The sequence below is a fragment of the Schistocerca cancellata genome, chromosome 5 (genome assembly GCF_023864275.1).
Source record: "Schistocerca cancellata isolate TAMUIC-IGC-003103 chromosome 5, iqSchCanc2.1, whole genome shotgun sequence".
Lineage (NCBI taxonomy): Eukaryota > Metazoa > Arthropoda > Insecta > Orthoptera > Acrididae > Schistocerca > Schistocerca cancellata.
The window spans coordinates 81,765,796-81,779,384 of NC_064630.1; the positions used below are offsets into that span (position 1 = coordinate 81,765,796).

Consider the following 13,589-nt stretch of genomic DNA (forward strand, 5'->3'; position numbering starts at 1 on the left):
GTAGCAGCATGGCACAAGGCAGGGCAGTTGTGTGTAGTTGGTTGGTTTAAAGATTAAAGGGACCAAACTGCAAAGGTCATTGGTCCCTAGTTGTGTGTAGTACACAGTAACATGGAAGAGTGGACATTGAGGAGAAGGTAGAACAGTGGAAGGGTAGACTGTAGGGAAGAGGTACGATTGTAGGATGATTGAAGATAGGGCCCTGGGACAGAGGTAGAGATGGATGTGTGGCAGAGGCTAGTGAAGATTAAGGGCCAGGAGGATTACAGAATCAAAGAATGTGTTAAAAAGACAACTCCCATCTACTGCATACAGGATGAGTCAAAAAGGACTTTGTAACTTTGGAATAATATGTAAATTTATTGAGAACTTACAGAATTGATATATGTGTCATTTTGTTGCAAACAACCTCAAGTTTCACATAGAATTGAGATGTGTCATTTTGCTTCAGTGTGACTACCAGTTGTGATGTGGCAAACATTCTGTTGGTAATCAATTTCTTCCCACACTTGTTGCAGCACATTGGGTGTAATATGTGCAGTGGCAGTGTAGATTCGAGTTTTCAGGTCAGCTAAATTGTTTGGTAAGGCAGGAATATGCACATGATCTTTAATGAAACCACAGAGAAAGAAATACAGTCAAGTCTGGGAGAGCAAGTGGCCATAATATTGGCCCTTCATGGCCAATCCAACAACTTGGGAAGCGATTATCAAGGAAACCTTGAATTTCTGTGAGGAAATGAGGTGGTGCATGATCTTGCTGGTAGCAAACTATCCCTTCTCATCAGTCAGCTTCATCAATCTGTGGAATTTAGAAGTTTTCAAGCACATCCAGATACACAATACCAGTGACATATTTTCTCCACGAAGAAGAAAGGACTGTACATTTTCAGTTTTCTAAAGGCACAAACACGTTAGCTTTGGAGCTTTCACAAACATATTCCCGAGTTGCATGAGGATTTTTGCTGCCCATATTCTGCAGTTATGGGTGGTTCACCATGCCACTGATATGAAATGTTGACTCATTGCTGAAGACTGTTTTCATGCATCTCTCATCATCCTCTACCCAATGCAACATTTCTGCATTCCCTATAAGCAAGCTTATATGCATCACTAATGTGCTGTGCCAAAATGAATCTATGTGGTTTGAAGTGTAAACATCTACACAATTCTCGCCAAACTGTCTTTTGTGGAATGCCGGTCTCACAAGATGCATGGTGTGTTGATTTTTGTGGACTGCAGACAAAATGCTCCCTAATCTGTTCAACATAATCATCAACATGCAGATGACCTGGTGTTTTATATCATATCACAGTGAACAACCAGTCTCATATCATTCCAAAGTCCTTTTTGACTCACTCTGTATAATACAAAAAAGTTTATATTGAGGAGAAGGATCTAAATGTCACTGATTGTGAAACAGCCGTTGAACTCAAACCTTTTGTGCTCAGTGATTTGTTCTGCCACTGAGTGGTAGTGCTGCTCTTGACCATATTTTGGTGGTGGCCTTTCATTCAGGTGGACAGCTGGTTGGTGGTCATGCTCATATCAAATTCTGAATTTGTGATATGACAAATTTAGTATTTATGATTTTGCACAAATTGGATCACTGAAATTAACATCTACAGTAATGATCCTTGTATATAATCCATCATTTTACATTTATTCTTCATTGCACTTTGCCTGGTCCTATCAAAACTTTATTACTTTTCATCATTTGCTTAATTACTGAAGTGGGATGTAAAGAGGTATCACAAACATAACTGCACATATACACACGTGTATGGAAAGAAAAGAATGCATGATATGAGGTATTTTGAAACATAATGAGTCAGGAACTAATAGATACAAGTAAAGTTTGTCTAGTTTTGCATTAAAATCTACCATTGTCATGTTGTAGTGGGATTTGCTTTCATTCACCAGCTTATGTAACTCTTTGTAGAGGTCTTCTACCTCATCATCGGAATGAAAACAAGGTGGCGCATAGATGTGGATGATTTCTGTTGAATGTCTTTTGCTTATTTTTGCAACCAGGTCTGTAATAATGTTTTTAATTTTCTAGTTTACACTAAAGCTTGCATCTCCATTTCTTTCCTGCTCTGCTCGTCTGCAGTAAAACACATGACCTGATATTAATTCCCTGTGATTCTTCCTTTTTCTGGCACACTTCTGATAGTTCTGCTATATTCCATTGATCTTTTTTAACTCCTCTTCAAACTCCATTAACCCTTCATTTTATTTATTCATTCATCGTCAATTTACACTGTATGAATCTCATCCAAAATATGTACAGTAGTTACATTTATAATGTTTAGGAATTTGTTTTTTTGCCTCTTAACTCCTTAGTCATATGTAACTGAAGGCATAATCAGACAAATGTTAAGGTTAATTAGTTGATTGTGTTGTACAAACAGTTTATAAAAACTTTTTTCTTTCTACAGTATTCATGACTCATTACTGAGCTTTTGAATGAGGCTTCTGCAATCATTCAAATGCTACATTTAGTACATTATCAAACAATGGATGAAGTTTCTGTTCTTTCTGAGATTTTTCTGTCACATCTTTTATGCTGTAATGGTAGCAATATTCTTTGAACAAAATAGCCTTCAATTATGAGAAGAGAGTTGAGAAAGCAACTGGACAGATGTTTTTCAGGAAGTGACAGAGGTTTAATGAACATAATTTTAAGAAATTACTTGCAGTGGTCAGTGTGAAAGCCCTGGTTGTAGTTGGAAGCTGGAAATTTCATGAATTTATTTTGAATTTTCTTACATACTGGTACTAAATGATTCTGTGGCATTATGTTAATATAAACAGATCAGAGTCACTGCTAGACTAATACTACTGAAGTTACTTGTTACTACCAACCATCGACAGTAGCAGTAATAGTAGAAGTAGAAGCAGTAGTAGTAGTGGTAGTGGTGGTGGTTATAATAGTAGTAGTATGTAGCAGCAGTAGTGGCATTCAAATTTTGCTTTGATTACATTTGTGCATCTTAATTAACACTCTAATTGTCACTTAAATGCTAAAATTAATTTTTTTCCCAACTACTTTCAGGCACATGCTCAATTGGGAAAGCAAGAAGAACATGGCTTGGAAGCAGGTGATTATTGTAGGATTGTGCCAGAAGATAAATGCAAGCCAATTGAAGAAGAGGATGCTCAGATATGTGTAAATAGGGAAAATTTCGTTTTGCCTGATGATTCAGTCTCAAGTCTCCTTCTGTTTCCTCCATCTGATGGCGTCTGTAGTGAAGATAACACACAGCAAAATCAGGAAGATTTAAGTCGGACATCTACCTCTGATATTCTTTCAATGCTTGAAAAAGAAGAGGACCATTCGACTGAAACTGCAAATAGAGACAATAATTTCAGTATTAACCAGGAAGGTCATAAAGAGGTTTGTGATCAATAAAATATTTATTTTAACTAGTTAGTCTTAGCATCTCTGTTTTATCACTGTCAGTCATAAACAGATGAACACAGTAAGGATTTTAGTTTCTTGTGTGAATGTATCCAGAATACTTCCCTTTTTTTGTTATTCAGTCAGTGCTTGAAATGAGAAATAGCTCTATGAAACAGTAATTTATTAACCATAAAAGAGAACTTTTATGTATGATTGATTGTACTTGTGGTATGCCATTAGGCTGAACCAACAACTTATATGAACATCACAGACTGATCAAGCACTACCATATTTGAAGCCAATTGGAAATTTACCTGCCATGTTTTGAACTTCATTTAGAGTGATACTAATCATCTGCTAGCATGGAATCACATGGTTTTGTTTGCTGCCAGCTGAATTTTTTCTTTATTTATTGTCTACACAATGTGTTTTGGGAAATGCCATGATGCAGTAGTAAACAAACCATACTACAACAGTTGGGACATCAGCAATAGCAGTACAATGTCTACACAGTCTCCACAAACACTACTGGCACTGGCACATCCCTTTGTGTCGCAATCGTTGTACGTGTAAGACAGGTGTATGGGCATCGCCTTCCTAATTGACACCAGCTCAGATGTCAGGAAGCACCCAGTCCAGTGCTCAGCTGACAGTAAGCCAGATGAACATTTGTCCCTGAATGCAGTAAGCATCTCGGCAACTTGTCGAACTCTTCCTGCAGACACAAAGTACTGACTATCAATGGAAGTCTCAGCAGCCTTTTCACATGGACATTAATATTTGCTGACCCTATATGAGGCACTAATTTTTTTGCTCAATGCATATTAATGGCAAATTTTAAGGAAAGCACAACTACAGAACACAGTCTATGGCTGCACAGTAACCAGTATTCGGGATGCTCCACTTATACCATGGTACAGAGAATAGACAATACCAACACATACAACTACCTACCACAAATATCAGTTATGAGCAAGAACAAAGGAGACATTGCCACATCATCCAAAATGTTATGTACAAGTTCAGAGGAGCTAAAAACACTTGAGATAAAGTATAAAGCACCAGAATGTAATCTAGAAGAATTCTTCTGTTAAAGAATGATTGCCATGCTTTGAAATATAGCTCATATTCTAAACCTCTGAATACAAGAATTAAAATCCAAATTGTCAAGGGATGTGCTTATACCCAAAAATTGTTTGCAGATTGCAAAGTGAAATCTTTGATTTATGAATATAGGGGCATCAATCACAACACTGTGCATCATATCCATACCAAACTTGGCCCATCCATTTCACAGTGTAGCCCCAGAATTTCCCAAGAGTACCTAATGGAATGTAGGCCATATTCAAAGAAATGCTCTGGGCTGGGATGATCTATCATCTCTGCAGCCTGTTGTCTTCAGCTTTGCACCTTGTTTGCAAGAAAGATGGCTCATGGTGCCTCTGTGGTGATTATCACACTTAAAATACCAGGACACTCATAGACAGGTACTATATACCAAACATTCAAGGTTTTATATGTGCTTTAGCTAGCATAAAAGTTTACAGCGTCATAGACTGTTGCAGTGTACCTCCAAATACCTGTGGTACCTGGTGACATCCAGAGGAGCATGGTAATTACACCCTTTGGTATATTTGAGTTTTTATTTTTGTCCTTTGGTCTCAAAAATTTAGCACAAACATGGCAACATTTTGTGGTTGAAGTGTTAAAGAAGCTTCTGTTTTACTTGACATTCCTTGATGAAATTCTAAGGTTTTCACGAAATGCTTGGATACATGAACTACGTGTGTAGGAAGTCCCCGCTGGCTGCATTACCACAGCGCAGTACTGAATGAAGGGTACTTCCTAGGACATACAGAGTCAGTAGATGGCACTGTCTGTTACAGAGCAGACAGCAGCTCTACAAGCCCTCTGAAGCTGACAGATTGTAAGCAATTATGACATTTCCTGGGAATTGTCAATTTTTATGGCTGCCATCTCCCGGCAACAGCGGCTACTCAAACACTGCTCACAGACACAGTTGCATGGCAAAACTGTGAACTCCAAAGACGGAAAAGGCTTTATGCAGTCTTCAGGTAAGCCTATGTAATGCAGTGCTCATTGCTCATCCAGTACAATCTGCACCCCTGGCTGTAGTTATTGACACTAGCCAAACAGCAATATGTGGAGCCCTATAAGCAATAGACTGATCAATATTGGCAACTGTTAAATTTTTCTTCCTAAAAGCAGCGCCATTGGAGCATGTATTACAGAAAACTGCTTGCAATTTATGAAGCTTTTAAATATTTCTACCCACAAATTAAAGTTTGGCCTGTGTCTATTTACACTGACCACAAGCCAACAGCCTCGAATTTCCAGACCACAATCACAAGTGTTTCCTCTGACAGTTCTGACAAATAGAGTTTGTAAGCCACTTTGCATTGGATGTGCATTACATAAAATGAGCAGAAAACGTCATTGCTGATTACTTTTTGTGTATCTGTGGCTCAGCAAATGCCATGGACTACAAAGAACTCGCCGCTGCTCAGACTGCAGCTCCACAGCTACAACGTCTACTGGCAGATCATTCCACAGATATGTAGTTCACCAATATCCTAGTGCAAGGCACTAAGTTGACACTATGATGTGACATCATCTGGCAGAAATGATGGTCCTCCATTTCACCAAAACTCTGCAAATCTGCTTTTCATATTGTTTGCAGTCTGTCAAACCCAGAAGCAAACAAGACTATCAGGTTTATGGACAAATCATTTTGTGTGGCTATTGATTGAAAGAATGCACCTGCATGGGCTTCTTCATTTATTCAGTGCCAAAAATTCAAAGTGGAATGACATACATGCTGGCATAGGGCAGTTTTAAAGCTGTCCAATGAGTTTCATCCTTGTCCATATCAGTCTCGTAGCCCCCCCATGTTCAGACAGCTGCACATACCTTCCCACTGTGGTGCACAGATATACTCAATGGGAGAAGCTGCACTCAGCCTGGACTTTTCTGGCAAGACTACAGCAAATTACCTTGATCGCAACCTGGATAGCATGATTTGGTTGCCTCTCCACAACACAACAGGTCAGGGCTGGCAACTCAAATCTGTTTTGTTCCAAACATTGTTAAAGTTATGTGGCTTAGAGCTTCATCACATGACAAGCTGCCATCCTGCTAGCAATCAAACCCTAAAGAAAACTTTACATGTACATACATACTCTGCAAGCCATTGTAAGGGGCATGGCAGAGGTTATCTGTTACAGTTGTTATTAGTCATTTCCTTTCTTGTTCCATTTGCTGGTAGACTGAGGAAAAATGACTGTCTACATGCCTCTATATGAGCCTTTATTTCTCTTATCTTCATGGTCCTTATATGAAATGTATTCTGGCAACAGTAGTACTATTCTGCAATCAGCTTCAAATGCAACTTTTCTGAATTTTCTCCATAGTGGTTCATGAAAATAATATAGCTTTCCCACCAAGGAATCCTGTGTGAGTTCACGAAGCACCTCAGTAATCCTTGCGTGTTGACTGAACCTACTGTTAAAAAGTAGCTCTCATGTGCCATAGTGAGAAATGAATGGGAGCTTTCCCATCATCCTTTTAGGCCTTCACTCAGCATACACATTGAACATCTGTGCATCATTAGCAGAAACAGTGTGTGGGGAGATGTTATGCATTCTGGCAGACAATCTCACACAAGCACTGCCATGATTCACAGCAGAACTGCCACCATTGGTGCAATAACTTCGAGACCACGTAACCGCGATCTGACATATTCCTGTTTTGTACCACAGTAAACACCCCATTTTCATCCACAAACAATGGACAACTGTGCTCACACCATGCTCTGCACATATCTCATCAGATCATTGCTCCAACCACTGTACACTGCCCCCTTCCTGGTGTTGTGACAAGGAGACCACACCAGAAGATCTAGCAAAACCACAGAGGTGTCTATTGAGCAAGCCAAGACAGAATGGTTACTGCCTTCATCCTTACCAGACATTGTACTAGTGCAGTGAGCCTCACCATCCCCAGAGACACTCTGGCAGAGCTCACCTGTAGTTACTGCCCTCCTCCATCAGCCAGTAACCAAACTGTCACCACAGCTAATAGCTGCACCGAAGCTGTGGCCATTAATTAAAAAAAAAAAAAAGGGGTCATGCATGGGCTCATTTGTGTATTCAATTACATTCAGTCAGGAAAAAAAACTGAAAGTTGTGCAGCAAGATTTTATAGGTTGAGGAATAAATGTAGTGTGGATGAAAAATATATTTTTAGATTTTAGCTCCATATGACAAATGGAACCTCAAAGCAATGAAAAAAGCACCATAGAATTTTTTTGGTCTGTGAGAGTCTTCAAAAGGACTTTTGAGGTAGGTTATATATTCAAACATTCTGCGATTAAAGCTTATACACATCTAAAATAATGTACACAGCACTAAATGATACAAAATTTCTCTTTATTTTTAACTACAAAAATACAAATTTGTAAGAGACATGAGATAACTTGACACTCAGCATAACATAAGAGGTAAATTTTGTACCAATAGTAACACACACTACTGTTGATTGCTGGATCTATTATTCACGAAAGTTACATATGTCACTTGATACCATTCAGAAGAAAGAGTTGTAGTTTTGGTGAATTGTATTAGTAAAAAAGATTTTTTGTGATAAGTAAGGGTGCCCTAAGGCTGCAATTTTAATTTTGCATTATAGTTACTGATGAAATTAAAAAGATAAATGATTTTGTATATTAGTTTTAGAATATTCTTTCAGTAACTTCATAATAGAGTATTATTTAGTTGTTGTCTTCATGAAATTTTTTTTAATACAAGTGTTACACAAAATTCAGATTAAAGGGCAAATGTGAAGTTATATTTCAAAGTCTTGCACAAGCAAAATAGTTGAAATGGATAGTCTGACTCACTTCTTAAGGTTAACGTGACTCAGAAGTTTTTCAGTGCACATTATACAATGTGCATCTGAAAAGTTTGGTGAAATTTGTCAGAAAATAACAGAAACAAGCATTACAAACAATATACCTTTACTGGTGTTCATAGTGGTCACCATTAGCTACAAAAACTTCCGACATTAGTCTAAAGCTGTTAGAAACTGTCAGAAAAATGCTTCTTGTGGAGTCGATTGAAGCATTGTGGTCACACATTGGTGGATAACTGCATTGTTACAGGATGTGAGACCTGGTGCTACCAATATTATTCAGAGATAAAGGAACAGTCAATGACATGCTCTTCATCATCTTCCCTGCCTCCCAGAAAAAAATCAGCTGTTAAAACCCAAGGTTAAGACGATGTTGGTCACCTTTATTGACAACAAGAGCTTAACTCATCATGAGCTTCTAGCTGAGAACGGTGAGGAAGACAGTGACACACTGCTATTGACAGTCACTTGGTCTCCAGAATATATTGTTAGCTCCAGGTCTTATCCCCTGTAATGATGCGGAAATTCAACAAAACATGTTCATGGTGCTTTGAGCGATTCCATAAGAAGCATTTGCTGACAGTTTCCAAATAACTTCAAAACTGATGTCACAAACACATTGTAGGCAACAGTGATTATTTTGAAGGCAAGTAAAGGTATTTTGTTTCCTTCATTTTCTGTGACTCTTCACTGAACTTTTCAGATGCATCTTATAATCACCATTTGTTGGATGTATACATGCTGTTTGCATAAAAATGTAAATATTGTTCTATCTTTTACCTGAGTATAGAAGTGAATGTTCAAAATAGTTGGCTACTCTTATTGCAGATTTATGCCGCATTTCAACTACCACTGTGGGCGCAAACATTAAAGTGTGTGTGTGTGTGTGTGTTTGAGGTTTACGGGCGCTAAACAGCATGGTCATCAGCGCCCAAATGCATAAAAACAGGAACACATGCAGTGAAGGGACTAAGACAAACAGCGAACAAGGAGAATGGCTAAAAGACACAGACCTGACGCAGTTCCAAATCCTCACACACAGAGGCAAAACAAGAGGAGAAAGGACACACTAAAAAGGAAAGGAAACACAAGGAAAGGAGAAACCGAAGGGAAACAAGGAGGTAATCGTGACTGGCTGACCTCTTACCTAAAACCTGGGTGAGCCAGTCACCCAGCAGCACATTAAAACCCCCTCCCTAAAATCCGAGGCAACAAATTGGACAGGACACAAAACTGTAAGACCTTAACTACAGTTGTTGCGTCATCTTGTAAAATAGAGGGCAAATCTGGTGGCAAAGAAACCACTGCCCTCTGGTCAGAGAATAAAAGACAGTCAAGTAAAATGTGGCGGACAGTAATCTGGACGCCACAAGAACTGCAGATTGGGGGGTCCTCCTGCCGGAGTAAAAAACCATGCGTTAAGGGACTGTGCCCGATGCGGAGGCGAGTGAGGAGAACCTCATCCCGCCTGCATGACTGGTAGGACGTATGCCATGGCCGCGTGGTAGCCTTGACCAGACGCAGCTTATTTTCACCAACTGCCAGCCACTCCTCTTCCCATTGACGCATAACACGAAAACGCAGGAGTGAGGTAACAGCATGGAGGGGGACGGCACATTCAACAACGTGAGGGAGGGAACATGCATCTTTGGCAGCCGCATCCGCCAGTTCGTTTCCCCTAATACCCACATGCCCCGGCACCCAGCAGAAGGACACCTTCTTCCCTTGCCGTTGCAGGTGGAGGAGGGCATCATGGATGTTCTGGACGACCGTATCCGCTGGGTACAAGTGTTGCATGGTCTGAAGGGCACTCAGGGAGTCAGAACAGATGAGGAACTGAAGACTGGGAACACACCTCATCTGCTCCAATGCCTGCAAGATCGCAAACAATTCGGCATCAAAGATGGTAAACGCCGCAGGAAGCCGTAACTTGACGACTCGATCAGGGAAAACAACAGCACAACCAACAGAGTCCCCCTGTTTAGAGCCATCCGTAAATACTGGTACATGGTCGGGATGCTGGTTTAAAATATCATAAAATAAGGAGATAAAAACAAACGCAGGAGTGCAGCTCCTCCGGTACTCTGACAAGTCTAAAAGGACGCTGGGCCCCTGGAGCAACCAGGGAGGCAGGCGAGTAAAACCTTGTCGTTGGGGGACCACACGCTCCACACCAAGGGACTCAAGCAAATGCTTGGGACGAATCCCAAATGGTCTCGTTGCCCTGGGACGACTGGAAAAGAGACGTTCCATAGGCGGTCGGGCAACGGTAGGATACGCAGGGGAGGTAGGACAGGCAAGGAATTGACACACCCGTTGCACCATGAGGAGTTTCTGCCGGATGGCAAGTGGCGGTTCCCGTGCCTCAGCACACAGGCTGGGGATGGGACTGGTACGGAAGGCACCAGTGGCCAGCCTGATACTCTCATGGTGTGCTGCATCAAGAATCTTCAGATACGAAGGCCTTGCTGACCCATACACGGTGCAACCATAGGCAAGACGCGATCGGACGAAAGCCCTATAGAACTGCAGCAGACGCGCCCGATCTGCTCCCCAGGACCAATGGCTCAGACACTTCAAAATATTCAGTGCCTTCAGGGTCCACACCTTGAGGTCTTTAAGGTGAGGCAACCACGACAACTTGGAATCAAAAGTGAGGCCCAGGAACCGCACAGTGTCGCTAAAAGGAAGAATGGTGTCCCTCAGACGCAATTCAGGGGAGGTAAAAAGACGTCGAGAATGATTAAAATGAACACGCACACATTTGTCTGCAGAAAAGGTAAAACTCGTCTGCGCAGTCCATGCCTCTAATCGCTGTATCATAAGCTGCAACTGCCGACTAGCAGTGACAAGACTGGAGGAAGAACAGAAAACAGCAAAATCGTCCACAAACAAGGAGCATTGGACAGGACTCCGGATAGTGGACGTGATACTGTTAATGGCGACGGCAAAGAGGGTGACTCTTAAAACGCTCCCCTGAGGAACACCATTCTCCTGCACATACAAATCAGATATCACAGTACCAACCCTATAACGAAAGAGGCGGTGGGAAAGAAAGGACCGAATGAAGATGGGGAGACGGCCACGAAAGCCCCACTCATGGAGTTGATTGAGGATATGGCGGCGCCAAGTAGTGTCATACGCCTTATGAATGTCAAAGAAGACACCAAGACAATGCTGGTTACGTAGGAAGGCCTGCTGGATGGCCGCCTCAAGCAGGGTCAAGTTGTCGATAGTTGAACGACATCTCCGAAAGCCACATGGAGAGGGGCTAAGGAGCTGCCTGGTCTCGAGCAGCCAAACCAGGCGACGGTTGACCATGCGTTCCAACGTCTTCCTGACACAGCTCATCAAAGCAATACTTCGATAACTGCTGGGATGCGTTCGGTCCTTCCCCGGTTTGAGGAGAGGAATCAAAACCGCCTCCCTCCACGAGTCAGGGTATGTGCCGGATAACCATATCATATTAAAACAACTCAGGAGAACTTCCTTGGATGGCAGCAACAAGTGCTGCAGCATGCTGTACCAGAGTTGATCATGACCAGGCGCAGTATCATGAGCCACAGACAGCGCCGAATCCAGTTCACACATTGTGAAGGGGCAGTTGTAGGATTCAGAATTTGGAGACCGGAAGTCCAAGTGACCCCGCTCGATGGCAGTTCGGTAGCGGCAGAAATCCGGATCACAGTTAATAGTGGCGGTAGATTCCGCAAAATGCATGGCCAGTGTCTGGGCAATGTCTCTCGGCGCCGTGAGGAGACATCCCTGATGCAGTAATGCCGTGACAGGTAGTTGGCTGCGTTTCCCGGAAATCCTCCTGATGGCTTCCCATACTTTCGTAGAATTAGTGGAGCGGGAGATGGAGTTCAAGAACAATTGCCATGACCGTCGTTTGCTCTCTTTAATCACTCGCCGCGCTTTGGCCCTGGACACCCAAAAGGCCGCAAGATTGTCAGCTGAGGGACGGCACTTGAAGCAGCGCAGAGCTGCACGGCGGGCTCAAATGGCGGAGCAGCACTCAGTGGTCCACCAAGGGACAGGACGCCTCTTGGGATTACCGTATGACCGTGGAATGGACAATTTAGCAGCATGGGAGATCATGGCTTGAACATGGTCTACCCATTCGTGGACGCTGGCACTGTGTTCCAAAACAGCCAGTTGGCTGAAAAGTGTCCAGTCAGCTCGGCAGAGGTGCCACTGAGGCGGCACTGATAATGCCACAGCCTCATCCAGGAGGCGAATCCAAAGGGGGAAGTGGTCACTAGAATGGAGGTCAGCAACAACCTCCCACAGAGCAGCATCCGCGAGTGCTGGAGAGCAAAAGGAAAGGTCAATAGCCGATGATGACCCGGAAGCAGTACAGAAATGAGTGGGAGCACCAGAGTTGAGGATGCACAGTTCTTCAGACATCATGAGGCTTTCCAGCATGCGACCCCTGGGGCAAGTAGTCGGAGAGCCCCATAAGACATTATGAGCATTGAAGTCCCCCAAAAGAAGAAAGGGGCGGGGGAGTTGGCTAATAAGGTCTGTGAGAGCCTCAGAGTCTATCACATCCTGAGGTGGTAAGTAAACTGAACAGACTGTGAGCCTCCGACCCACAAGAAGGTCAACTGCAACTGCTTGCAAGTCTGTAACGAGAGGGAGCTCAGATGAGGGGTGCATGTCATGGACAAAAACCGCAACACCACCCTTTGCCCTTTGCCCCATCAGATCATCTTTTCGATATACAGTATAGCCCCGTAAAGAAGGAGCATCAGTGGCCCAAAAATGTGTCTCTTGGAGACATAAGCACAAAGGGCACTCTCGTACAAGGTGTTGTAATTCGGCCACATGCGTCCTGAACCCATTCAGGTTCCACTGTAATATGGGAGCCAGTTATTAGGGTGGCTGAACTTTCACCCTTCCTCTGTGCTTCGGAGGAGAGCCCGTACTCGCCGGAGATTTATTCCTGGGGCGAGAAGATCACCCCTGGTCGACATCAATGTCCATCAGCTCCGATGACGACCCACGGGAGATGTCAGACAATACGATGGCCTCGTCATCGGACCGACCCTGACTAGTCTCCTCAGGTGGCAAAACCTTCACCTTCGGCATCTTTGTCTTGGAGGGCTTAGAATGCAGAGCCTTGTCAACAGGTGGAGCTTTATTCGCCTGGGCAGAAGGCGCCATAGGGGGAGAGGCAGGAAGTACCCCAATGTCAGCAACCACAGCCTTGTCCGACGTTGCAGGGAGAGCCGCAGGTTGCAAAACAACCG

The 13,589-nt window shown here is 42.8% G+C and overlaps 1 protein-coding gene across 1 annotated transcript in view; it reads left to right on the plus strand.

Annotated features, from left to right (window-relative positions):
- Nucleotides 1–13,589, plus strand: part of LOC126188371 (putative leucine-rich repeat-containing protein DDB_G0290503) — a 180,132-nt gene that overhangs the window by 21,208 nt on the left and 145,335 nt on the right. The window contains exon 3 of the mRNA XM_049929970.1: nucleotides 3,058–3,399. Coding sequence (XP_049785927.1) covers nucleotides 3,058–3,399 — 342 coding nt within the window. The remainder of the gene's footprint in view (nucleotides 1–3,057; nucleotides 3,400–13,589) is intronic.